Source organism: Mustela putorius, unplaced genomic scaffold (assembly GCF_011764305.1).
Source record: "Mustela putorius furo isolate JIRA1106 unplaced genomic scaffold, ASM1176430v1.1 tig00000577_pilon_pilon_pilon, whole genome shotgun sequence".
Lineage (NCBI taxonomy): Eukaryota > Metazoa > Chordata > Mammalia > Carnivora > Mustelidae > Mustela > Mustela putorius.
The window spans coordinates 5081144-5108123 of record NW_025421421.1 but is presented as its reverse complement, the minus strand read 5'-3'; the positions used below and the strand labels follow the sequence as shown (position 1 = coordinate 5108123).

At 41.9% G+C, this 26980-nt stretch overlaps 1 protein-coding gene across 2 annotated transcripts in view; it reads left to right on the top strand.

Annotated features, from left to right (window-relative positions):
• The window catches only part of PRKG1 (protein kinase cGMP-dependent 1), a 1258123-nt gene that overhangs the window by 785818 nt on the left and 445325 nt on the right, over nucleotides 1-26980 (top strand). For both annotated transcript variants that reach the window (XM_004764104.3, XM_004764102.3), the window contains exon 4: nucleotides 12412-12517. In XM_004764104.3, the coding sequence (XP_004764161.1) occupies nucleotides 12412-12517 (106 nt within the window). The remainder of the gene's footprint in view (nucleotides 1-12411; nucleotides 12518-26980) is intronic.

Genomic DNA, 26980 nt, shown 5'->3' with positions numbered 1-26980 from the left:
TTGGTACAGTAGGGGACTAACAGAGTAGACTCTCCAGGCTTCATTTTCTCCCCCCTCGAGAAGTAAGATTAATTAAAAATCCATGAAATGTATGGCTTCTAGCATATAGACCCATCGTTTGCCAAAGAGAAACAGTAGGATTTAAGAATGGACTGGAAATAGAGAAGCCCCTTTGGGAGACTTCCTTTCTGTGGTGAAGACCCATAGTTCAACTTGTAAGGAAGAGTTACTTGTGTAACTTCTCAAAGAGGTTTGCTTGCATTCCAGCAAATACATAAACCTGCATTTTCAACATCTTGGCATAGTGTTTGGGGATGTAGCCTGCCCAACTGATGGGAGAGGACTTACAGATGTAATCCGCATTTCCTTAATGTGATTGCAGGCTTAAAATCTGTTAGGCACAGATGTGCAGTGACATTTATCAGGCATGTGCTGATATTTTTGAATTAGGCACACTGTTCAAAATGTGCCAACCTGTAGGAAATTGTGTCACTGTAAGAGCTGTCAGCAAAACCAGCTCAGGAATTTTCCAGAGGGGGAAGATTATGCTTGAGGCCCAATATATGCCCTGTTTGAACCCTGGATCCTCTATATAGGGAAGAGCCCATTGAAAATGCACCTTGTTAAGCTGCAGTGGTACCCAGCCTCTGTTTCCTTTTCTAAAGGGTTAAAAGCCATCCGTTCCATAATATTCAATTCTATAATTTTCCTGGCCTCTGACTTCCATTAAATCACAGAAGACTTTTTTTTAGTAATAGAATTAAGAAATGTCCAGAAATGAAGAGTCTGGAGACCTTTGTCCCTTAAAGTGTCAGGCAGGAATCTGTAGGAGTCACTCATTCAGCCAACACTGATGGGCTTCTGACCATGCGTCAGGACCTGGGAGTACCCTGCACTGGGGCTAGAAAGAGGAACAAGACCTACGTCCAGCTTTCCAAGTGCTCTGTGCTGCTGAAGCTGGCCTTTTTGTCTTTGTCGCCATACTAACACACTCTCCGTCTTCCCTTCATTTCTCTCTTAATCTGGACGCCTGCCTAAACCTCTGTGTGATCCAGCAGGTGACCTTTCCTTTTATTACTTGGAGGCAGTGAGCCAACTTTGTGGCCACTCCAAACCTGGATTCTTTGAACTGCCTCAGAATTCATTGTCCGGACCCTACGGGATGGTGATCGTTTGTCCCAGCCATGAGTAGAGGACAACTTAGGTGCCCCATAATACACTGCGTATCTATGCAGAGTTAGGATTCCCATCGGAAAACAGTGTCACAAGGCACCTGTTATTGTGTTTCCCAGAATAGTCTGATGAGAGCCTGACTTGGGTCAGGCCCCACACCTCCTCTGTGGGTAAAGATACACAGGCCAGGCCCCAGATGGCTGGTTTTCACTTTTCACTCTGCAGCCTGCTCTCTCATGCTTGTTTTTTTTGTTTTTTTTTTTGTTTTTTTTTTTGTTTTTTTTTTTTTGGCACATTTCTGAGTCTTGACGTTTGTGCATAGAGAAGCATTGACTGAGACGCCATTTCCTTCATTAAAGTCAACAAATGGTATCACCATTTTTCTAGACATCTGCCTATCACTGAGCTACCATCTTGATGTACAATAGCCCATATGGGGGGGGGGCTGTCGTCTCAAGATAATTATGGTCATGTACTTCATGCACGTCCAGGCCTTCCTGATGTCCAGAGGGATCTATTTGCTGCTGTGAAATCCTCTGTTTTGGTTGCCTCTTTAAGGTGATCCAGTTCACCTTTTTTTTTTTTTTTTTTAAGATTTTATTTATTTGTCACCGTGAGCAGAGGGAGAAGCAGGCAGAGGGAGAAGTGGGCTGCTTCTTCAGTTAAACCTGATCCTAGGACCTGAGATCATGACCTGAGACCAAGACAGATGCTTAACCGACTGAGCTACCCAAGTGTCCCTCCAGTACACCCTGTCTGATTCAGGAATCTTTTCTCCTCCATTCTAGCAAGTTTACCAGAACAATTCCTGCAATGGGAAGCTTCTATGTATGGTACTTCTTCTGTCTTTACATTAAGTCCTTATCACCAGCACCGTGAATCATGCTTATCGGTGTAGTTCTGGCAGAAAGAATTGTCTTAGTTCACCAGAAACCATGCACAGCGGGTTGGTTCAAATTTGGCTTGAGATGGAACAATTAACACTATTAGCATAAAGTCGGATAAAACAGAGGTCATGTGTTTAACAACAAGAATAACAACAACAGGGGCGCCTGGGTGGCTCAGTGGGTTAAACCGCTGCTTTCGGCTCGGGTCATGATCTCCGGGTCCTGGGATCGAGTCCCACATCGGGTTCTTTGCTCAGCAAGGAGCCTGCTTCCTCCTCTCTCTCTCTCTGCCTGCCTCTCTGTCTACTTGTGATCTCTCTCTGTCAAATAAATAAAATCTTTTAAAAAAAAATAACAACAACAACAACAAAAAAGTCAAAGTTGGCCTTCTGCAGTGAGGAGGTGCCTGAGAACAAGGTCCGTGTCTTGTTTATGGTTGTGTCCCTGGAGCCTAGTAGGGTTCTTGGCATGAGGTCTCTGTAAATGCAAACATGTAGAGTGTTTGCAGTAATGGTCTCCCAGTTCATGACTTCAGGCCAGCCCTTAATTCTCTTTTAAATAGCTCCCTTGAATTTACTCAGTCTAATAAACCCATTGAATCTTGTAGGACTGTCAAGGAGTTTTCCCTTTTACCCAGACTGAATTTCCTCTGTGGCTTCATCTTTTCTCCAGATTGTATCCCCCTTGAAACCTAGTCCCAGCCCTACAGACTTTGTTGGGTACTGTGAAGACCACAGTAAGACTGTGGGGTGATGGAAATAATATAGGTGAATACCTGTAAAGCAAGGCAGAGTGGTGACAGCCATGAAGGAGGCACAGTCAGGAGACTGTGACACAAACACACACACACACACTAATTGATTGCCTGACTGACTGGTTTCTAGCCAGAGTGAACTGGGAAGTCTTCATGGAGACCGTCATCTTTGAGCTGGGACTTTGAAGGCCACTAGGATTATCCTAAGTAGAGAAAAATCACTGCAGCCCAGACCTGAAAGCAGGGAAAGGAAGGGTGTGTTTGGAAGTTGAGCGTCAGAATCATTGGATGAAAGAAAATTAGGTTTAAGGGATTGTATGGGATGAAACTAGGAAGGTACTTTGCACACAACATAGATGAAATGCAAGGATGGAGGTGTTTTGCTTTATTGGCTGTAGGGAGCCATTGATAGTTTTGTGGGTGGGGTGACAGGGTGAGGGTGGTGATTTAGAAAGGTCCAGCAATGACTGGAATTGCTTCTCCCTTCCTTTTCTGTTCCTATGCAGGTAGTTCACAGAACGATGGTGTGATCTTTAGTCTACACTAGACAGAATTAGTAGTATTTTAGGCTTCTACAACTCTGTTACCTGTGGGTCTTCTGCCCCTGCATCTTCACTCTTGGTCCCTATTTGGATCTGAGTTATACAGAAAGCCACCTGCTTTGTAGGGGCTCATTCCCCATTTCTTCCTGTTCCTGTTCCCCAGCATACTTCGTTCCTGGCCTTTGCTTCAAGTCACGGTTGTTTCAGATGATCTCTGGTTTATTTGCTTGGGGATTCCTACACCCTCCTTGGGAGGCCCCAGGCCCCACTACTGAATTTTACTGAGCTAGGTGTCTATGGATTTCTGAATAATTGCCCTTCGGTTTGAAAGATGTAGATGATACAGCATATTGGGAACAAGGACTGAACAGGGAAAGACAAGGACACTTGAGGAATTCCCTGCCTCCACAGCTTCCTCCCCAACCCCTGTGGCTTTGCACCCCCAGAACCTGTTACTCATTAGCTCCTTGGTTTTAGTGTTGATGGACTTCGGTCAACAACTAGGGAGACATGACTAGAATTCTGCTGAGGTTGAACTCCCCGCCTCAATTATTAATCAACTGGAATGTATATTTCCTATTTGTTCTTTTGGCTTCCCGAGTATTTAATGACCATGGCTAGGGTGGTTAAATGGCACAGACAAAAGGAGTGAGGAACTCAGATATTCTTAATTTAGTTTCAGAAGCGTCTATGCATCATAAAAAGAACCCAGGTTTTGGAGTTGGAGTGAAAGTGGCCCTACTAATGATGAAGTGTGACTGGGCAGTGAGTTAGTCTCTTTGACACCCTGCTCCCATATTTATAGAAAAGACAGAAGAATATATCACCCAATGAATATGAGAAAAACTGACATAAATGCAACAGACATCAAGTTCTTCTGTGCTAGAGGAAATGTTCAGTAATGGTGCTCAAAATAGTCCTCATTAGTGTCCTATCTGTATTAAAAATATCAGCATTCATTTGGTCCTTACAGTATCCGTAACATTTGACAGTAAAAATAAACGTTAAAGTCGTCATGACGGCCAATGTTTTCCTATTTTCCAAAAGTCAGTGCTTGGCCTTACTGATTACTTGGTACAAGGTATACAGTTGAGCAGAACTTAGATAATTCTAAACCAATTCTTTTGGTTTCATTGAGGTAGCTGCTACACCACATTTTTTGAAACACATAAACATGGCAACACTGCTGATGATTTTTCTACTATTAAACTTATAATGATGATTATTTGCAGTGTTCAACTTTATAATCCATTATCTTCATGGAATATATACTTTTTCTAGGCAAAAAAGTTTACAGTATCACCCCCGTACTAATGGTGAGGTACTTTCACACAATGGGGACTTCACTGTGTTCTAGATGCATGGGACACAGCAAATGGCCTTTTCAAATTGTGAAGCATTTGTCTCAGAACATTCTGGCAACTGGAATTTGACTTCAGGCTAACATGTGCCTTAATAACATTGGGAAGCAGTTGTGGGCTCCACAGACCCCCTCCAAATCTCTGATCTGTCACTCTGCGTATCTGAGGGACCACAGATGATTCAAGCATCATGAGATGGGGGTGGTGGTAAAAATAAAGCTTCTGGGAGTCCTTGATTCTGTAGTAAAGCCCCTTTATGGACGAGCTGGTGCTCTCGAATGTGGAAGGTGAAGTTCTGGTGTAAGCTGGTGACAGCTTCCTTGGCCTTTCTCATACACTAAGCCCCCAGAAGCTTCCAGGCCATTTAGACAAAGTTTACAGCAACAGAGAGTTTCAGAGGAGACCCAAGTACTTTCTGAAAATGTTTCTTGCAGACAGGCGCTGACAGGGGGAAGAGTAAGTTATTCTGGAATCTTTGTCAGAACACTAATGTCAAGACAGAGGAAAGACAGTCCGATAGAGCTCACACTCAAAAGGTTCTCCCCAGAGGAACTCTGATGGTCTCTGGTGTTTTTCCTATGAAGTAGAAGGATAGAAATGGATTTTATGTAGACAGAATGTCACACGCACACACACACTTCAATTTGGAAAATACTTGGTGAGCTCTTAATTTGTGCCATCCTACACAACAAGGGAAGTGTGTGAAGAAATGACTGAATATTGGTGTTCTAGAGCAGTACTAATAGAAATGTGATGTGAGCATTATAGGTAATGTCACATTTTCTGGTAATCACATGGAAAAAAAAAAGGATAAAATGAAATACTATGCAGCCTTAAGGATGAGATCTTACAATTTGTGACATGGGTAGACCTGCCAGGTGTCCTAAGTGAAATAAGTCCGATCAAGACAAATACCATAGGATTCTGCTCCTAACCCTAAGAACAAAAAACCTAAATAAACAAATGGATAAACAGGCAAGTACAATCAGAGGTATAAGAACACATTGATGGTTACCGGATGGGAGGGGGTGGGATTGAGCCAAAGGGTTGAATGGGGAGGGAGGTAGAGGCTTCCACTAATGGAGTGAAGAAGTCCTGGGGATGAAGGGTACAGCACAGGGAATATGGTCCCTGATACTGTAATATTGTTACATGTTGACAGATGGTAAGTACATGTGTGTACATAGCATAACATAGAAGTTGAATCACTGTTGTACACCTGAAAGTAATGTCACATTGTGCATCGGCCATACAAAAGTAAAAATAAGAAAGCCAAAAAAAAAAAGGTGTAACTTCTAGAGTACATTTTTCCTTAGTACATCAAACATTTTTAACATGTAATCAGTATAAAAATATAAGACACTTTATATTCTCTTTTCATAGAGTCTTTCAAATTCTGTGTGTAATTTATGCAGACAGCACATTTCAATTACCATTAGCCTTATTTTAAAGACTCCATGACCACATGTAGCTAGTGGCTATCCTACTGGACAGCAAATACTTAGAATTATCAAAGGCTAGGGAAATAGAAAGAAGACTACAAAATACTTGGAAATGCCCGAAAGGGGAAAAAGAATAAAAATAACTGATTTGGGTCTTGCCAGGATGAATGAGCATTTTGGGAGACAAGCAGGTAGGAAGTGCCTCTGGTTTCAGGGATCAGCTTGAGCATGAGCAGGGGCCTGGGGTAGATTAGCATGAACTTGCAGGGTGTGGGCCAAGCTTGAGGGCGGGAGACTTGGGAAATGCCACTAGGTCTGCCTATGGAATTTGAACTCTGTCTTGGAAATACCAAGTGTCAATTTCTTTAAGTACTGGTGAGTATGTCACAGAAAATTAGAAACCAAACAAGACATGAAACATGTTGTACTTACTTATCTAGCAAAGTAAGCCCATTGATCAACTTTTTGTTCATCATGATGAAATATACACAACCTTTAACATATTCTCATCATTTTGAAGCAGGCAGTTCAGCGTGTTAAGTACATTGATACTGCTGTGTAGCCCTCACTATCGTCCATCTGGGGGATGTTCATCTCATCCTGAGCTGAAACTGTCTCCATCAAGCACCACCTCCCTATCCTCAGCCCCAGCCCCTGGTAACCACAATTCTATGTGCTGTCTCCATGAATCAGATGATTCTAGGTACCTCATGGCAATGGCATCATGCAATGCTTATCTTTCTGTTTCTGGCTTATTTCACTTAGTAGAACATTTTCAGTGTTGCCTGTGATGTAGCCTGTATCAGTTTTTCACTCCTTTCATAAAGCTGCATCATCTTCCATTGTATATATAGGCCACATCTTAGATATTCTTTTATTCTTTGAAGGACATTTGGGTTGTTTGAATCTTTAGACTGTGGTGAATAATGCTGGTGTGAACATTAGTGTACAAGTAACTATTCATTCCCTGTTTTCCGTTACTTTAGGTATATAGCCAGACACAGGATTGTTGGATCCTATGCTAAATCTGTTTAATTTTTTTAAAGAACGACTTTACTGTTTTCCATGGTGTCTCCACCATTGCCCATTCCCACCAGCAATGCATAAGAGTTCTAATTGGTTCACATCTTTGCCAACGCTTACTATTTTTATAAGAATAGCCATCCTTATGGGTGTGAAGTGGTCTCTCATTGTGGTTTTGATTTGCATTTCCCTAATGTTTAGTGGTGCCCTCCATCTCTCCTTGTCCTTATTGGCAAGTACAGGGACTGTGGATTGGCCTCTGAAGGTAGGAGGAGAGGCAGTTTTTCAAGAGTGAACCTTTACTTCAGAGTCTGATGCCATCTCTGGGTAGAGTGTCAGAATTGAGTTGAATTGTGAAACTGGTGTCCTGAGAGGTGCTTGTTGCTGTGGGGAATCCACTGCCCCTCACCCACCTTGCCTCATTAGAATTAATACCAGAACTTCCGTACCTCCCATAGGCCCTGTTTCGAAGTAACATCAATATGGGGATTAAGCCTATAACTTTTAATTTGGGGGGAGACCTATTCCATCCACAGCACCAGGTGAAGAACCCTAGCTTAGGAGACGGTCTTCTGCAGAGCCTTGAATCAGCCCTACTCAACTCTTCCCCACTGAGAGTAGGGGAGTCTGGGAGGCCTTAGCTGCGTACTTCAAGCCCCAAATACTTCCCCCTGCTGGTACTCACTTTTTTTAAAAAGATTTTATTTATTTATTTGACAGATCACAAGTAGACAGACAGGCATGCAGAGAGAGAGAGAGAGAGAGAGAGAGAGAGAGAAGGAAGCAGGCTCTCCGTTGAGCAGAGAGCCTGATGCAAGGCTTGATTCCAGGATCCTGGGATCATGACCGGAGCTGAAGGCAGAGGCTTTAACCCACTGAGCCACCCAGGTGCCCCTGGTACTCACTTTTGATGTGCTATTTGAGTACAGGACCAGGAGATGGTGAGCCTTTGCTGTAAAGGGCCAGATACTATCTGTCAAAATGACTCCATTCAGCCAGAGACCATATGGAAACAAATGGGCACGGCTGTATTCTAATCAGGTGTTTTATGGGCACTGAAATTTGTTTCCTTGTAATTCTCAAGTGTCATGAAACATTTTTCTTTTTAAGAATTTCAGCCATTTAAGAATGCAAAACCCATTCATAGCTAGCGTGCTGTATAAAAACTGACCATAGGCCTGGTCTGGCATGGACCACAGTCTGGTGGCCTCTGTTCTGGATGACAAGTTGCTTAAAGGCAGGAGCTGTATGTTAGCTTTCTATCCCTTATATATAGCACCAGTGTTGGCTAGATATAAATAAATATATATAAAATAAGTATGGGCTGAATCAACATTTGAGATTATAAGTGTTGTATACCCACATGCTTTCTCAGTATTCATCCAAAATTTGAACTGAACAGTGGGTGATTCCCCACTGAAATTTAAGCCAAGCCCGGACTGGTGACTGGAGTCTAGCAGTTTTGTGGCTCCCCCTCCCATAGTCCAGCAAATTCAAGGCTATTTGAAGGTGTTCTTGATGGACTCCTACACTTGGAGATCTCAGAGGAATGGTAACTGGCCTGAGTTCCATGTGGCCTTAAACTGAAGAAATGATCACTGTTTCAGCGGAGTATTTTAGATACATACTTGAACAGAAAGGAAACGTTCCCAACACTTTCTCTGCTTAATGCCCTTGAGACTTACATGTTCAACAACTGTAATCATCATGGTGAAAATCACAGGAACTTTATTTTTCAAGTGCTTATTCCCTACAGAGATGAATACACAACTTAAAATCAGAGGTACATAGAAAGTTTTTTTTTTTTAATTTTTTTTCAAATGGTCTGCAAGTTATGGAGGGGAGACTTAACACTCCAGCCTTCTCTGAAGAAGAAAGACGTTAATCACAACTCGAATATAACCACCTTCTTGGTAACAAGGCAAGGTGATTATTAGTCATGCTTGCCCACCTGTGAAATGCTAACTTGACTAATAGGTTTATCAGCTGAATACAGAAAAGGTTTTGGCATCTCGCCCAAGCCCAAGGTCATGGACAAATTTGCAATCTCGCCAAGCCATGTTCATTATCACATAAAATGTCTGAAACCATTTTTACGTAGAGACATTCCAGTAGCCCGTGTAAATGGGAATCAGAAGATAAAATGGAATTACGGAATTCTGTGAAGTTATTTTTAGACCTTCTCTTGCAATACATGGATTCAGAGACCTGATTAAAATATCTAAACCGAATTAATGTAACATGAGAGGCCACCTAGGCTTATTTTTTTCCTTAGGTGAACTTAATGTACATAAGTTGCATTAATTAGACAGATAGCTTTTCACTTGATAAGTATTGGGTCTGATTTCTTGAGTGGGGAGAAGTTACAAGAAATGAGGCATGGACTTTTCTCTGGGGGTACTTACAGACTTACTTGAGGAAACATGATCCAGACATAGCAGAGATGATGAACTGTAGTAAGAAGGTGCTCTAGACAGGGACACAGGCAGGGCAGAAAGCTGGCTCATCAGGAGGGACCTGGGACACAGCCTGGCCTCCAGGTATGAACTAGGACTCAGACTGTTGCAAATAACTTGGTCACAAGCTATACAAGAGTGCACGCATGCACACACACACACACACACACACACACACACTGACCCTCCTCACCTAACTCCTGAGTACCATGACCTGGGCTTGGTACCTACTCCTCCTTGTTGGAAACGGTGATCACTCTACATGGCCAGGACCATTTTCTCCATTTGGGTCCTGTCCCGCTCTGCCTCCCGGTTTTTACATAAAGTATCATTTGGCAGCAGTGCTGTTTTCTGCTCGACTTGGGTGCTTCCGAATCCAATTTCTGCCCCTCCTCGATGAGTCTCTATCAGCTATCCCTGTGTTTCTATCACTCAGCGTATACGAGCCAGTGGTAGAAATTTTTATATAGTGCCACCAGGAGGATGCCGGTGAAGTCTGTCCGCAGGGCAGAGCCCTCTCAAGTGGGTGGGCATCCCGGACTTCCGTAGACCGTCTGCTTCTAGTCAGTCCTTGAATGTGCAGTCCGGGATGCAGATCCTTGATAGTACAACTGTTTGCATCACCACTATTTTTAAAATAAAGTTAGTGTATCCTAATTCATCCTTCGGAGGAAGTCTTTGTATAGTGGAAATACCTAGGGACCGTTAGGAATGATGAGGACAGAATTGTTTTTTTTCTTACATCAAAAACGTTTGAATGCTTGTATCTATGGTATTTTCTTCAATTCTACTTTTTTTCTTTATTTTGATTTTAAGATCTCTAGAGGCCTTCTGTTGGTTATCACACAAAACCCTGCTTCCTCTGCCTGGCTTCCAGGCCCCCCTGCCCCACAGTAACCTCTCAAATTATGGAGCAACCCCAGGGTACCTGGGCGGCTCGGTGGGTAAAGTATTGCCTTCAGCTCTGGTCATGATCTCAGGGTCCTGGGATCGAGTCCCTCATTGGGCTCCCTGCTCAGCGGGGAGCTTGCTTCTCCCTCTGCCTGCTGCTCCCCCTGCTTGTGCTTTCTCTGTCTCTCAAATAAACAAATTAAAAAAAAAAAAAAAGAAAAGAAAGATAAAGAAAGACTGTCTCTGCCTTTTCAGGCCATGGTATCCCTGTCTGGACTCCCCAGCCCAGGCCCCTTCCCAGTCCTGGTCTTCTGCTCTCCCCTCCTGATTTCCCCTCCTCCATCTCTCCCCCAGCTCAGCTCCTGTCACTTCTGAAAGACTCTCCTTCTGGTGAATCTTTTCCTAAATTGGCAATCCTTCAAGGTCATGTCATCCAGTCTCGGGGTGAACAGGTGTTCTGGAAAGAAGCCTGGGTTGAGCCGAGGAGCTAGAATGTAGCTGGAGAGCACCTGTGCCATGAGCTTTGCTTTTGATGATGGTTCATTTTTAAAGGCTGCTTGGCCCAGAGCCATGCGTACACCACCAGCCTTTGTGGCTTTGTTCATTTTCTCATTAACTGAGCACCTTTAATTCTCCAGTAAAGAGCAGGCTAAGGGACAAGTCATGTTCTAGTTTCTTAGTGTCACACAGTTCTGCGAGGAAATATTAGGTGAAACTCAAAGATAAGGGCTTTACTCTAGAATATGGTATTTCCTTTTTTATCTTTCCCTCCATTGCTCCGTGTTACTCAGTGTCCCTCCCCTCGTGTCACACCTGCAACCTAATACTCTGCACCCCCTCCCCTACACCCAGATCTCCATCCATCATGTTCAGGGGGCTTAGTGAGAAAGTTATCCTCTTCAATTTTTCCACATTTGGCTCACTGAACTAAACTGTCTCTACTCCCTTGTCTGGCTCCAACCCCTCCATCATGCTTACCTACCCCATCCCCCATGGGTATGTGCTGTGAATTGGCTTGCTTCACTTGTGTGTTAACTTAAAGTGTTGCTTATTGTGAAAATTTGCAAACATATATAAACAGCATAGTACAATAAGCGTCTTGTATGCCCACCACACAGATTGGGGTATGGAGACTTTTAGAGTATTCTTCTAAAACCTAAGCTTATCTCATGATATCAACCTGTTACCCTATAGCGTCTTTTTTCGAAAACTTGTCTCTTAGTAGATCAAATGGTTGTAATAGATCAAATGGTGAACTTCATGGTATTCTATTTCAACACTATTATTGTTAAAGACCGTGTACGTATGAGAATAGAAATTAAAATTCAACAAACCTATCTACTAGAAATTCACAGGACAACTTTGGGCACAGGTTAAATTTGCAAAAATAGGTTTCATGTAGAAAGCACTGTGCAATTATTTCTACTTTATTAAATTCACTCCATTAGCCTGAAGATTGAGTTTTCACCTCTACTTTTTACAATGAAAACGTGATCATTTGAATCATGAACACCATTCCGGGTAATTCCCAGGGAGTGTTATTAATTGTGAATCTTTCTGTCCATGTGATTGTTGCTCAGGTAGTCTTGAAATCACAAAATTTTTTCAGTGTGTACTTGGGCATTCCCATCCCCTAAGGACAGAAGACCACCAAGAATCTTCCTATTAGGTAATAACACTAAAAGGAGAAGTATGAACTACATTGTACCTTGTAAGAATACTTGGGTCCTTAAGGAAATAGGACAGCGTGATGGTATCAGATGTAAATGAAGGTTCAGGCTCCCCAGGACTCCCCTGGGTCCCTTCTCTCTTCTGCGTGATGTGGTTCGTGGTTGAAATTGTCTGATTTTTTTCCCCTGTTATTTTTTTTTCTGTCCTCCAGCTCTTGTAAATGTGAAACTCTGGGCCATCGATCGACAATGTTTTCAAACGATCATGATGAGGACAGGACTCATCAAGCATACCGAGTATATGGAGTTTTTAAAAAGGTAGGATGCTTGATTTTCTTCTACCTAGGTTGCTAATTGTCTATCCAACCCTCTTGTCAGACATGCAGCCAGGGAAGGCTTTTGCCTTCCTCTCAAGCTGAAGACTGTGCAGGTTGGTGAAAGCAATGGGCTTCTTTGTTTCTGGTACCAGTTTCCATGACAGGTGATGAAGTCAGATCTTGAGAGTTTCACTGAACATTCTGAGGGAGGAGTGAGGCTCAGAGGAACAAAAGACAATTTGCTTGAACAAAAAGGGGACTGGAGTCCATCCCTAACTATTTATCAGTTAATATGTCTGTGGTCCCTCTTCTGATTAAATCCTCTCCTGTGTAAAATTCCGTGTTAAAGGTCAGATGACAAAGATGGAAAAGTTCCAAGGTGAAGCTCATTATCCTTTAATCCTGAGTTTAATTTCCCAAATTAAATGTGTTTTATGTTTTAGTTCTGAAATATCAAAAGCTTTTCTTGATACAGGATATTATCATAATTCAGTATAGCATGGAAATTGGAATGAGAAAACAGCTTTTCAATTCTGAGGAATACGCTGATATTCACTGAAATGTCTGTCTTTGCCTCTAAGCTTCATTTAAAGAAAACACACGATATCATTAAAAGGAATATTGACAGCTTTTTTTCCCCCCAAATAGCGTGTTTTCTTTTGAAAACTGAACCATCTTTAAATAGTGATAGATTACTTGCTAAAGAGATGGTGTAGTGTCGCTTAAGATCTTTTTTTTTCAGAGCTAGAATATTAAACCAGCTTTCTCATTTAATATTTTCTTGGTGAAGAAATGGTTTTAGTGGAGCTAAAAAAAAATTAAAATCCCATTTCATTTCAGTGATATATCATGATAGATATCAGTTACATTTTCTTAGGCAATTTTAATAGTGTGTACTTGAGTATTTTATGTAATTTATTTCCTGATTCATTCTTCATACATTGTTCATTTCCACATAATTCCTTATATTCCTGCTAAAGGGACAATAAACTTCTAAGTTGATATCAAGTAATAATATATTAAAATATAACTATCAGTAGAGGGTTGGGCTTTTTCTGGAACATGATTGGGTGAAACCCTTAGAAGTAGAAATGTAATTTTCAGTTTGGAGTGGAGTACAGCTTGCAAGGAAATTATTCAGGTGCTGTGTGTACATGGGTGTGCATATGCGTGAGTACATCGATACAGAGGTGTGATTATATTGGTATGTGTGCGGGGCAATAGAAAGAGAACAGAGAGACAGGAGAGACTGAAGAAATAAAAACTTGAAAAATGTAAAATCCAAGTGCAAGTTACTGATTTCTGATGCAGCCCTAATAGAGAAAGATGCCAAGTGGTGGTTGGTAAAATCCTTGCCTGGGGTGTGGAGCCTGTTCTGTCTCATGGACCAAAGCACTGGGCACTTGGAATGTAGATTTCTACTTCTGTAGTTTTGTTGTCTCAAGGAAATGGAGTAAGTGTCCATGCTCTCTTCCGTGACCCGCAAGAACTTTTTTAGAGGTGCTCAAGTTCAGGCGATAAAATCTCACTCTGTCGGTGTTGGTGTTACTCTTCTGAGCATGCATATACTTTGATTTTTTGGGTGTTCAGAGCTGTGTCCCTTGGTTATCTGCTCTGACAGTTCAAACCTTCAGCAATAAAGGTTGGTTCTCCAGAGTGTGAAAACACATCTGGTTGGCCAGTTAGAGCAGATGACATCTAGCTGGTTGGATGAGAGGTAGGTACTTTCCCTGCAGCAACTTGGCAAAGCATAGGGTCCCTGTCATTTGTGAAGACAACACTGGGCTGGAAGCCCAAAAAGGGGATGCAGGGACCAGTGTTGGCCTGGGGCTGGCTTTCATATTCCTAAGTGATGACTCTGCCTACCTGGTTCTCTCTAACCTTCCGGAGGCTCACCGGAGGCTCACCGCTGCTCTTGAATTATGCTCAGCCTCATTAGCTGGATATTCAAGGCACTGTCACAGCCTCCACTCCTGCTCTTCCAGCCTGGGGTCTTCTCGCAGTGGGCAAACCCAACAGTTCTGTCTGCCCAGGCAGTCCCTCAGTCCCTGTGCTTTCAGACAGCTCACTACCTCTGTGCCCTGTTCTTTGTTCTTCCCATTAGTGTTCAAGATTCAACAAAAAGCTGCCTTCCACATATACTAACCTCATCCACCAAGAAGTAATGTTTCCCTTGTTTGAACTTCATCTCTACCATGTGTTTCAATCACCTTGTTTCATTATAATCGAATTACTAAACTTCTACTTCTAGGCTATAAACTTCTCCTAAGCATCTTGGTATTCTTCTTCAGCACAAAACTTTATTTTATAGATAGGTAATTTATAGAACTATAAGGATGGGATCAGTACACATTTTTCAGAGTGCAAAGACAAAGGGAGTTGAGGACTTCTTAAAGAAAATAGAAGTTAAAAATGTCCGAGACTTCCAGCATAGTATTAAACCAAGCATAGGCATCTTCTAAGCTTGGGCCCTGTACTGTTGCACAGGTTGTACATTCATGAAGCTAAATTAGTAAATAATACTCCTCTCTCCTTCACATTCCTGGGTTAACTATACTTGCTACCATTTACTTTGCAGGGCAGTTACAAGTTGTGTACAACACCCAAAAGGAAATACGGATACTCTAAAAAAACTTAGATGACCAAACTTAATTAAAATTTCCTATCATAACTTAATTTTTTTTATTTCCTTACTTTTAAAAAGATTTTACTTATTTGAGAGAGAGATAGTACAAGTAGGAAAGAGGGAGAGGAGAAGCAGACTCCCCAGTGAGCAGGGAGCCTGATGTGGAGCTTGGTCCCAGGACTCTGGGATCATGACCAGAGTGGAAGGCAGTTGCTTAACTGAGACACACAGGTGCCCCTATTTCCCTATTTTTTTTTTTTAATTCACTTATTTTGTATCATGTAAAATTTTAAGTTTTAGGTAGTCAAGTCAACCAAATTTTTCCTTTATGACTTCGTATATAGAAAAACTCACTTAATTGTATTAGAAAAATATGGACTAATACTTTGAGGTTCTCTGTGGCAAACTGTATGTTTGGGGGAGGTGCTGTTTTCCTCTAATGTGCTTGCTAAATAATTCAACTCCAGTTTTCTACCATAGTTACTGTATACTGTGTATTTTGTTAAGGAGTTAAAGCAATTGCGATAGTGGGAAAATAACCAATCAGGCTGAAAGGAGATGATCCCTGGTCACTGCTCCTCTCCCCGTGCCACTCTTGCTCTTTGTTTTCCTAAACAAGCAATAGGTTTAGAGGGTGGGGAAAGGGGACACACCAGGCGTACAGATGGACTGCCAAAATGCAAAGATTTTTCTAGATTGTCAAAATTGGCTCTTATTTTCATTCCAGTGCCTTTACCCATTTTGTGGCTCTCAGTCTTGGGTCTTGCTTGGTTCCTTTTCACTCTTAAATGCCATAGCAAACTCTGATTCTACATCTTTAATCCTATTTAGCCATTTATCTTTTATGCCTTTTTGACAGTCCCCAATGCAAACACAGATGTTTCTCTGCAAGCCTAGCACACAAAAAACAAAAACAAAAACAAAACAAAACAAAAAATTCAAATGGGAGTGCTGCGAAGTAGGGCATGATTACTCTAGGTCCTGTGGTGATTTTGCCAGTTGTGAGCCTTTCCATCCTTTCTGGCTACTGGAACATGGTGTTTTGTTAGATGGATTCTGAAAAATGAGCCAAATAACTGCCAGAGTTAATTTGTGTTTCCTTTTTCTGAGCATATTCTCTGCACCACTCTTGGCACTGGCTTCTCTTGCAGAGGGACAGGAGAATACGGCTGTGTGATCACTGGGTAGGCTTGTGGAACTGGGATGATATTACAGCCATGACTATGAACCTCTATTGATGTCAAATGCCTTACTGAAAAAGGAGAGACAGGGACCACTTGGAATTCAGGCTCCTGAGTTGACCCTGTTCATCCTCAGAAAACAGTCTTTATTCAATAAGGGGTCTTGGTAAGGCAGGTGGGCTCATATCCTCTTTCTGCACAAAACCTTTGCATGGCTTCTGAATACCCCCAAGATAAAGCCTGGGTCTTTGAAACCCTGCCTTTCAGGGCTGCTTCTGGCCTTCCCTGATTCTTAGCATCATCCCTCTTCTTCATTTTCTCATTCTCTCTGCTCCAGTCCTGGAGTGGTCTATCAAGGCCCCCTGCCTCTGTGTGCCATGGCCCCCTGCCTCTGTGTGCCATGGCCCCTTGCTGCAGAGCTCAGCCCGAGTTTCCTCACTTTTAGAATGGATGTATTTCCCAGGGTGATTTGTAGTATGGTGCACAGAGTGTAGCTGGTGAGGCAGGAAAAAACAAATCTGATTCTCCCTCAAACAATTAGAAATCTCTGATTTGCCTTTTCTGAGGTGAAAGAGTCATTGAGGGTACTAGCCACCAAGATTCGTTTCTATTCTCCATAAACTGAATTGTGAAGTTGGGAGATTTTGAAGGTATTTGACTTTTTGGATCCCAGTGGACTCTCTAGTCATAAAGAACTTGGAGGTATTTTTCAATTAAAGCTAACCGTTTGGATCTTTAGGCAGAAGGGGTAGAACTTCTCCAGGAATTCCTGATCAGTGGAAGCTAAGTGGTAACAGTCTGAAGTGATGGCTCCTGTGTGGGCCTTAGGGACATACACGTTTGGAGTCAACTTTACGCCATCCTGTTGGTATCAGAATGACCTTCACTCTGAGGATAACTTCATGTTGGGTTGGGTACATGACTTGTCTATAGTCTATACTTGGGCCAAAACATCCTGAAACTTCTTTCATTCCTGGACGTGTTTATTACCTGATAGTTCTGGCCACCCCTGCCACCAGCAGGGGCCTATGCAATGAGGCATCTTAATCCTAGAAGAGTTAAAAAAATTAGATTCAGAAAAAAATCTAAGACAGGATGTAACTTAATTTCTGTGCCCCACTTACAGGTGAAGAAACTGCATCTTGAACCAAAATAAGCTCATGTTTAGTTAGACCCAGCTCAGACTGGAACTCAGGTTCTGGATTTCCGTTCTGAGATCTGTGCCATATGTAGACTCTGGCCCCTGATGTGCATTCCAACGGAAGCTCCTCACTAGGGCAAACTTACTGTGGCGTGGGTTAGTCATACTTTTTTCCCCGTTCTCCATAAAGATAGCCTACTTAAGTAACTTATTTGATAATCATGTTGACTTTTATTTTCATCTTATACTCTACATGTTTTTACTTTGAAACTCGGAATAATGAGATTGCTAGAACCCTTGCAGATTTTCCTTCTCCAACCTAATTTGAAACCCAAATAATTTCATTTTTCACATGACTCTATTCAATGGTTACTCCTGAGATTTATATTTTATCCTACATCATACTTATTAAAGTATAGTCAGGGAGATTTAGAGTTCACAGAGTGGATAACCTGGTAAGGGATAGGAGAGGTCACTCACTTTGCTTCCTGAGTCCCCGATTGGTTGAGTTGCCCAAAGTCACATGGAGAATTGACTCTATAATTGACCCTATATCCAGCTCTGTGCTCCCAGGAAAATTGGAAATTCAGCTGTCCTACAATGTCACCTGTCTCCTGTTCAGGACCTCCAGGGTAAAATTCTCCATTATCTTTACTAAATACATTTTCTAATGTTTCACAATTGTTCTGGGATATTTAGATTTCTGTTAAAATTTTTTTGTTGAAATACAGTTGACACACATTTGTCTCAGGTGTACAACACAGTCCACATCTCTATTCGTTACGCTACACTCCCCACAAGCAGAGCTTCCATCTGTCACCCTCCAACACTACTCTGGTATCATGGACTGTATTCCCTGTGCTGTAACTTCCATTCTCCTGATTTACTCATTCCTTGAGAATAATCGGTAGTACTCCTGCTACAGTCTGATTCTCCATAGAAGGGGAAAGGAGCTGCACACAGCTGTACTTGCCATGCTAATCTGACAGGACAGATGTGGGGTGAGGCCTGAAAAGTCCTTTTTAACAATTTCTCGGCTAATTGTCTTGCTGCTAAGCTGGGAGCCATTTTTGGAGAACCACTGAGTTAGGACAGAAGATGAAGGGAGAATACATATTTAAAATATTTGAAGTGTTTGTATGACTTACAGATGGAAGAGTGCTGCTTTGAATTGTGGCTTCACCATTTAAAGATAAATAGTCTTAGTCAAGTTTCTTTGAGCTTTAGCTTAGTTTCTACCAGGCAAAAAAGAGGGGATCCTCCCACTCTGAGGGATTATAATTAGGAAGTAAGATATAAAATGTTTAAGCAGGTACCAAGCAGTGTTGAAAACGCTTGATGTATTTAATCCTCAACAAAAATCTATAAAGTGAGTGCTAACATAATTTCCATTTTATGGATAAGAAAACTGAGGCCATAACGTTGCAAAGCCAGTCAGGAGTAGAGGCCATAGCTTCAGAGCCATTATTCCTAGACTACACCATACTGGCTGAGGCAGTACTCCTGGACTTAGACTGGTTCTGGAACTGCAGGCTGTTCATTAGATCTAATGTGTTGTTGCTCTTCTCAGCAAACTGGCCTATACCTGGCCCAGAGATTGGGGCAGTTGGTTGACTTTGTTCTTGGTGTGCCCGGATTTCTTCTCTGTACTTTTCTTTTCCCCCCCGCTTCTTTTTATTAGAGACATACAGAGCACAAGCAGGGGGAACCGCAGGCAAAGTAGACGGAGGCTCCCTGCTGACAACAAGGAGCCTGATGCAGGACTAGATCCCAGGACCCTGGGATCGTGACCTGAGGTAAAGGCAGATGCCCAGCCGATTGAGCCACACAGATGTCCCTTCATTGTACTTCTCTAATAGTGCCTTTCCCTCAAACTTCAGCAATCTTTGGTTTGCTCTTATCACCCCCACCCACCCAAGGGTATGCTCTAAGCAATAAATGCTCCGTGATAGTATAAGAGATGTCAGTTGGCTGACCGCGCTGAGTAACAGTGATGATGCCCTAGAATTGCCCTCCTCCACGGAGGGGCCTTGTGTTACATGGAGAGCCACCACCTGTATGGAAGCAGGCACCATCATTTCTCAAACAGTTATTAAATGACCAAGAGCCAGAATCCTCGTCTCCTGGTGTCAGATGTCAGGCAGCGATGTTTCTGGCCTGGGTTCCTTTCTGTCTCCCACCTGGAGCATGTCAAGCACAGGAGGGGGGTCTCAAAGACCCATTCTTGCTTACCCTGTGTTCTGTGATCTTTTGAGCAACTGGGCATTTAGATGTTTATTGACAGTATCTTTGGCATACTTTAGCCTGAAGAAATCAAGATACTACTTTGGGGGCATGAATTATGTAAAGAGCCACAACATCGTCTAATGAACTGGAGCTATCTGTGGAACACCAAAACCTTGATCCCACTTTGCCTACATTTTTCCTCTTCTTGTGTACCGGGAGAGATGGTAACGGAAGGCTTCTATGGAAATAGTTTGAGGGATTTTAGATTTTATTCTTTAGTTTTAAAGAAGTTACCTACTAAGCTCTTAAGCTTTGAGCTTTAGTAGAGTTTTTCTAGAAGATTGTGAAACCTGCGTTAGAATTTAGCCTGACAAAGCTGGCACAGTTCTAATTTGAAGGGAAATAATGCAGGGAATGAACAAGGAAGGGCTGTGTCCCCCATGTTCATCAGCCTGTTCAGTCCCTGCTGTGGAAGGAGGTCCATTCTAATTAAAGAGGACACCAGGAGCAGATAAATGTAAAAGTGGCCTTCCATTTCAAGATGTCATTGAGCATTTGCACAAATGACTCCATATTATCTTTAAAAGACAGGTAGGGGCACCTGGTGGCTCAGTTGGTTAAGCATGTGGCTTGATTTTGGCTCAGGTCATGATCTTAGGGTCTTGAGATCAAACCCCACATCCTGGCTCTGCCCTGGGTATAGAATCTGCTTGAGATTCTCCCTCAGTCCCTCCCACTTATGTGCCCTCTCTATCTCAAATCTTAAAAAAAAAAAAAGTGTAATCTTTGATTCTTGAATATTATATATTGATTATAATAATTCTGTATGTGTCCTATATAATTTCCCATCCACATGTGTAAATTTATTTTTTTTTTAATTTAAAACTTTTTTTTTTTTTTTGACAGACAGATCACAAGTAGGCAGAGAGGCAGGCAGAGAAGGGGAAGCAGGCTCCCCGCTGAGCCGAGAGCCCGATGCAGGGCTTGATCCCAGGACCCTGGGACCATGACCTGAGCCAAAGGCAGAGGCTTTAACCCACTGAGCCACAAAGGCACCCCATGTGTAAATTTATGCTGATGCTTGCATAAAAGAGGATACCTGATCATGGTGTTTGTGTCTAAAATCACTCACTGAAGTCAGTGAATCTTCTGTAGATTATCTTGCCCAGTCCTGGAGAAGATGAGGCCTTAGCTGAGGGACTTGTGTCAACTCTCCTGGACTCTGGGCTTGCAGGCATGTGTCTCTTTTCAGATGGTAGGCTAAATTTGCATCCCCATATCCCTTATGATAGTTTCTCAACACCCTGGGGGTTACAAAGCTAAAGCAATGTGACAAAGTTGGATAGTCCTCCATTTTGTTTCTGAACCTTATGAATCCTTCCTGTAGCCAGGCTCCTTTCATTTCTGATTCTTGCACATGGAGCTGACTTTGGTTCATCTGAGAGGAAGTCCTTGTCCATGCAGGGATGATTCTATAATGACCAGGTCCAGAAGGACCCCCTGAGCGGCTGGGGAAATGAAGAAGAGAAGCTTCTGACATCCCAGCCACCTGGATTTCGCCACTTGATAGAGAAACCCACTTCCCCACAGTTGAAGAGGAATCCAGGGGTCTGGATGGGAATGAGGAAAAAACTGTCCAAGTCCCATCCGGAAAGAGGAGAGAACATCAGTTGTCTTAGAAAAAGCAAGAAGTGGAATGTGCATCCTAGGTCCTATTTTGAGTTTGCTGTGATTTTGCTCCTGTTCTGCTTTGGCTTAGAATGAGGTTAGTGGTTAATCTATTTCCCAATGGGCTTCACCAGGGTGAATTCCTAAGCTGAGCAACGGGCTGCCGAGCGGTATGGGCATCTCCAAACAGACTGCCCTGCTTTTCTGCCTTGCGGAGGGAGCAAAGGAACGGCAAGCCATCCGAGGGAGCACCTGGCATGATGTTTGGTGCCAGAAATAGGGGCTGAGTTGTGAACACTCCCCCACAGTGCGAGTGTTTGCATAGCAGTGGAGGAAATCAGGGAGAAAACATAAACAAGAACAAAATGGCCTGCACCTGCTACTTTACATACATCATCTTACTTGATTTTGATGAGCTCCTTTGAGGGCGCTGGTGTTCTCCCCAATTGATTTGAGGAGGTGACTGGAGTTACAAGAATGAACGATGGTCCACCATCACCCAGCCGGATTCCAAATCAGGCCCACGCCCGAAGTCCTTGTGCTCTTCTTCACATGTGGCCAACCCCCTGCAAAGGGGGTAATATCAGAAAAATCAGTAGTTCAGTATTTAGTGTTTCTTTCCTCTAATAGAATGGACGTGTTTACTGATGAGCTTGTAAATTCAATGCAAATATAAATAATGCTGCCTCCCCCCAAATTGTTGGAAAAGTATTTCTTGACACATTTGAACCATTGCAAAATTTCCTCATGGTTTTGTGTGTGATCTTCCATCCACATATGAATCTTGAGGTTTTAAACTACTTAGGAACAGAGGAAGATATATGGCATATGAAACACATGCCATTTTAAAATTTACCTTGTATGTATACAGTAAGTGGTGGCGTGTTTATACTGAAGCCTAGGACGATGCCAACTGAGCAACATGACTTGGGTTTTCCTGCAAATATACGGAGACTTTAAAGTGATTTAGTTCTCTTCAAGGAATTAAATGAATTTTACTTTCCCATTTGACTGGATGGGGTCCAGTGGGTAAACATCGTATTCCATGTTTGGGGGAAAAACTCCTTAAGTGCTCTAGTCTGTTGTACAAACACAGACACATCAAAGTTGCCTTTGAGGATGGATTTGTTTTATTTTTCTCTGTGAGAGAAATCCACAAGAAATGTAACACAAGCATGGTCAAGATTTAGTTCCATAAAAGAAAACGATTACACTTAAAGGATTTTAATTCCAAAGAATTCAGAATTCTTCACATTCTTTTTCTTAATGGTAAAGTTGAGGTACATACGACATATGATCAACATCTGTCTTTTTAAAAATTTAAACCAGTGTATTTGCTATGTTAAAAATAATCCCGGGGCGCCTGGGTGGCTCAGCAGTTTAAGCCTCTGCCTTCAGCTCAGGTCATGATCTCAGGGTCCTGGGATCGAGCCCCGCATCGGGCTCTCTGCTCAGTGGGGGGCCTGCTTCCCTCTCTCTCTCTGCCTGCCTTTCTGCCTACTTGTGCTCTCTGTCTGTCAAATAAATAAATAAATAAATCTTTAAAAAAAATTTTTTTTTAAAAAATAATCCTTCCAGACCCTTGTCACACTAGGTGAAAATTGTGCTAAGTTCTTTGTAGTCATGATTGAACAACTTGGCAAAATCAAGAGTTCTGTATATTGGGCATGTAGAATTAGCCTTCACCAGGTCTTTTTTGTTGTTGCTTTTGTTTTTTTGTGTGTGTTTTTTCTTTTGTTTCTTTTTACACACAAAACCCCATAAAAACTGGCTTTTTGTATGGGTAAATCTGTGAAAATTGGAGTGTCTCCTGCAAAAATGCTTGTCATTTGTTGAGCCCAGCTCAAAGTTATGCTGTCTGCCTAGGGACAATAGCCCAACCCATCTTTACCCTGCTGATCCCAGCTCTGATCTCCAGAATCCTAACAGCTTGTTAGTGGGGCTGTCCAGCACTAAATAATTTTTTTTTTTTAAACTTCAGTGTGATGTTCTATAACAGAATTAGACAAGAGATAGCCTGTTTTTCTGGTGTTTGTTTTTCTAAGCAAGATTTTCAGAAGAACTCTTTTGGGGTACCTGGGTGGCTCAGTGGGTTAAAGCCTCTGCCTTTGGCTCAGGTCATGGTCTCAGGGTCCTTGGATCGAGACACTCATGGGGCTCTCTGGTCAGTGGGGAGCCTGCTTCCTCCTCTCTCTCTGCCTGCCTCTCTGCCTACTTGTGATCTCTGTCTCTCTCTGTTGAATAAATAAATGTCTTAAAAAAAAAAAAAAAGAAGAAGAGCTCTTCCTATGGCTCATATTTGTTCCCTGTAGCCCTTGTTCAGTTGCTCGGACATCTATGTGCATGCCTGATTTCTTTAAATAGTTCTTTGCTGTGTAAATTTTACAATAATCTCCTTAGACCACACTCTAGAATACCCTGTTTTCTTAAATAATCCATGTTATCAAAGGTTGTATTTCGGAAGTTTTTGTTAATTGTTGATGAAGAAGTAAAGTGAAATAAAGTGAAAATAGCTTCCCTTTAGACCCAGTTTCCACTGTTTCATAGGTTAAGGCATCAAGGACTCTTGGGGGCAGCCCTAGCTCACTCCAAAGGTGGCCCACTCTGCTGGTTAGAGCTTCTCGGACGTTCTGGAGATCGCCTGGCAGACTGTCATTCTTACATAAGAACGTTGTTAAATTCAAATAGACAGAATTATTCAAAGTCGACTTTATTATGAGCAGTCATACAGTAACACGATAGAGTAGATCTGGAGAACTTCAGAATTCTGGGGCTTCCCCCCCCCCGATCTTTCTGTCTGAGTGGTACATTTGATGTATGTTATTCAAGCCCTGACTATCTGCTCTCCAGAAATCCCAGCATCCATAAGTCTCTTCAATACTAGATTCGTCTTCAAGTGCCCGGATGTCCATGTTTCTGTCTCCCACATGATTGTGAGTCACCAACCTGCCTACAGTCCTGGGCTGGTCTCCCATGGCTCATCTGTTGCTGTCACCAACACCTGGGAATTTGGTCTCTGCAGAGGTGAAGTTGAGTCAGATATAATAGGGATATTTGGGGGCATGGAGAAAGAACAGTAAGAGGCTTTGTGACATTTTATTAATGACACAAAGCATACAATTTATTTTTAAAGCTCTAAAAAATGGGGGGATAAAAGAATTGTCAGTCATTTTCCAAAGGTGTGAGCTGTCAGCATTTGAGGTTTTTACTCTAGTATTTTTCTGTTCATGGGAAACTTTTGCCTAATTTTGCTCAGGACGTATACATGGTTTTTAATGTTGCCGTTAATGTAACATTACACCCCTCTATGTTAGATAATATTAAGACTTTCTGAACTTTTTGATGCTGCCTTCTACTGCTGTAGCTATGTCCTTCTTGACTTGAGTCTAGAGAGCTTCGTGTTGGGATACCAGGGGATAGGGGACAGGGCACACATGGTAAGAAAGACCATTAGGGTAAAGGTCAGTCTCTCCGCATATACCTACTGTGAGCCCCAAGCTGGTGCTAATCAGGTTATATCTGGACAGTGGAAAATGGTCCACACCAGGGAAAGATCCTAGGGAGAAGGGAGATGGATTTACAGCTTTGAAAAGGAAACTTAATGGTTGGTCTTAAAAGCTTATTTTCCACATTAGGTTTTCAGGAGCTTAAAGGTTTCCCCAGATCCTTTGTAGTATTGATGGGAGAAAAAATTAAGTCGGACACTTCCTAATTTGATCCTAACATTTTTTAAACTTTTTTTTTAAATGAAGTATATTATATGCACTGTGACATGTATGAATCTTAAAAGTACAGTTGAATGTATGCTAATAGATCTATACTCTAACAGAGCTAACCCCTAGATCAAGATACATAGATAAGATGTTTCGAGCTGTTTGGAAGGTTTGCCTGTACCCTTCCCAGTTAATTTCCTCTGCCAAAGAGAACAGTTATTTTGAGTTCTACCATCACAGATCAGCTTTGCCCTTTTCCACTTCATATTAATGGGATCATGTAGTATGTACTGCTCTGTGTCGGGGTTCTTTAGTTCAGTGTTCTATCTAAGAGAGGTTCCCCCCACCCTGCCCCTTTTGGTGTATGTATCTGTAGTTCATTCCATTTAATTGGTCTATAGCGTTCCATTGTATAAATACATCCTAATTGGCCCATTTTAATGAAAACAATCATCGAGATTCTTTCCTGAGCTTTTACAAATAGGGCTGCTGAAACCATTCTTGACCATCTTTTCTGGTGAGAGTTGGTCTTCATTTCTCTTGAAATGCGTATAAATACACACACACACACACACACACACACACACATCCCTTAGAATAAAATTTGATCCATAAAAGAGGTATATATTAGAGGTCGTGCTATATAATTTTCCATAGTATCTCAACCAATTTATACTCCTGCCAATATAGGAAAGAAGTTTGTTCTGGATCCTCACTAACATTTGGTATTTTTACATCTTGTTAATTTTATCTGGCCAGAACATGGTTATAAAACAATGTTCCATAGCGTCCATACCATTTTAAGTGCATAGTTTTTCACTTCACCTTTAGGTTAATACTCTTTTTTAAAACTTGGAAACTTTTGAACAGAAAATCTTTAGTGATAAATATATATGCTTATAGACAAAAAATAATGGGAATACATGACACAATAAATTGTATCCCTTTCTTCTGTGTGACACCAGGCTGAACCTGACAGTGAAATCCCCTTCAAACACCAAGGGATAACCTTAACTAGCCGCTAATTTCAAGCCCAGGCAGATAATTTTTTTAAAAAGATTTTATTTATTTGACAGAGAAATAAAGAGATCACAAGTAGACAGAGGCGGGGGTGGGAGGGGTGGAAAGCAGGCTCCCCGCTGAGCAGAGAGCCTGATGCGGGGCTTGATCCCAGGACCCTGAGATCATGACCTGAGCTGAAGGCAGAGGCTTAACCCACTGAGCCACCCAGGCGCCCCCTGGGAGCTAATTTTATTTAATCCATGGAGCTTCTAAATTTTCTCAGTGGAAGGACATTTCTTCTGTGGTCTTATCCAATATGCAATTTGAGTGTACCTCTTTACTCAACAATATAAAATCTTGACACTTTTGACACATGTCAGAGAATCCATCCACGAATTTACTTTATCTGGAGATTGTTGGAAGTTTCCCCAAACAATTCATATTTAAGGGAGACAGGTTAGGGCTCAGTGTTGCTTAGTCATTTCTTCAGGTTTCCTGAATTCTGTCCTGAAAGAGTTAGAGCATCAAGGTGCTATATGTCTGGACAAAGTCAACATTCCATAGAAATGTCGAGATGCTTTTAAATATCCCTTCTCTAGTTACAGGAATTGTAGTCCGGTAAATCGTTGGTTAGATTTTCCAGAATTTCTAGTTCCATGCAAAGAATTCTCCCTAAGATTCAGTGCTGGTTTAATATTTGACATTTGTCTCTTGATGAGTGTGAATACTTTATCCAGCTATGGAGAACTACATTTCATTTTTGTGTCAGTCGAAAGAAATGTAGTTCTACCTGTAATGCGCCGTCACAATAACTTTAATGCCAGGAGTCCTGGATGTATTTTTCTACCCGAGAAGTTAATTATATTAAGTTTTCTTTCAGTTTTGTGTTCTGATATTATAAAGTGTC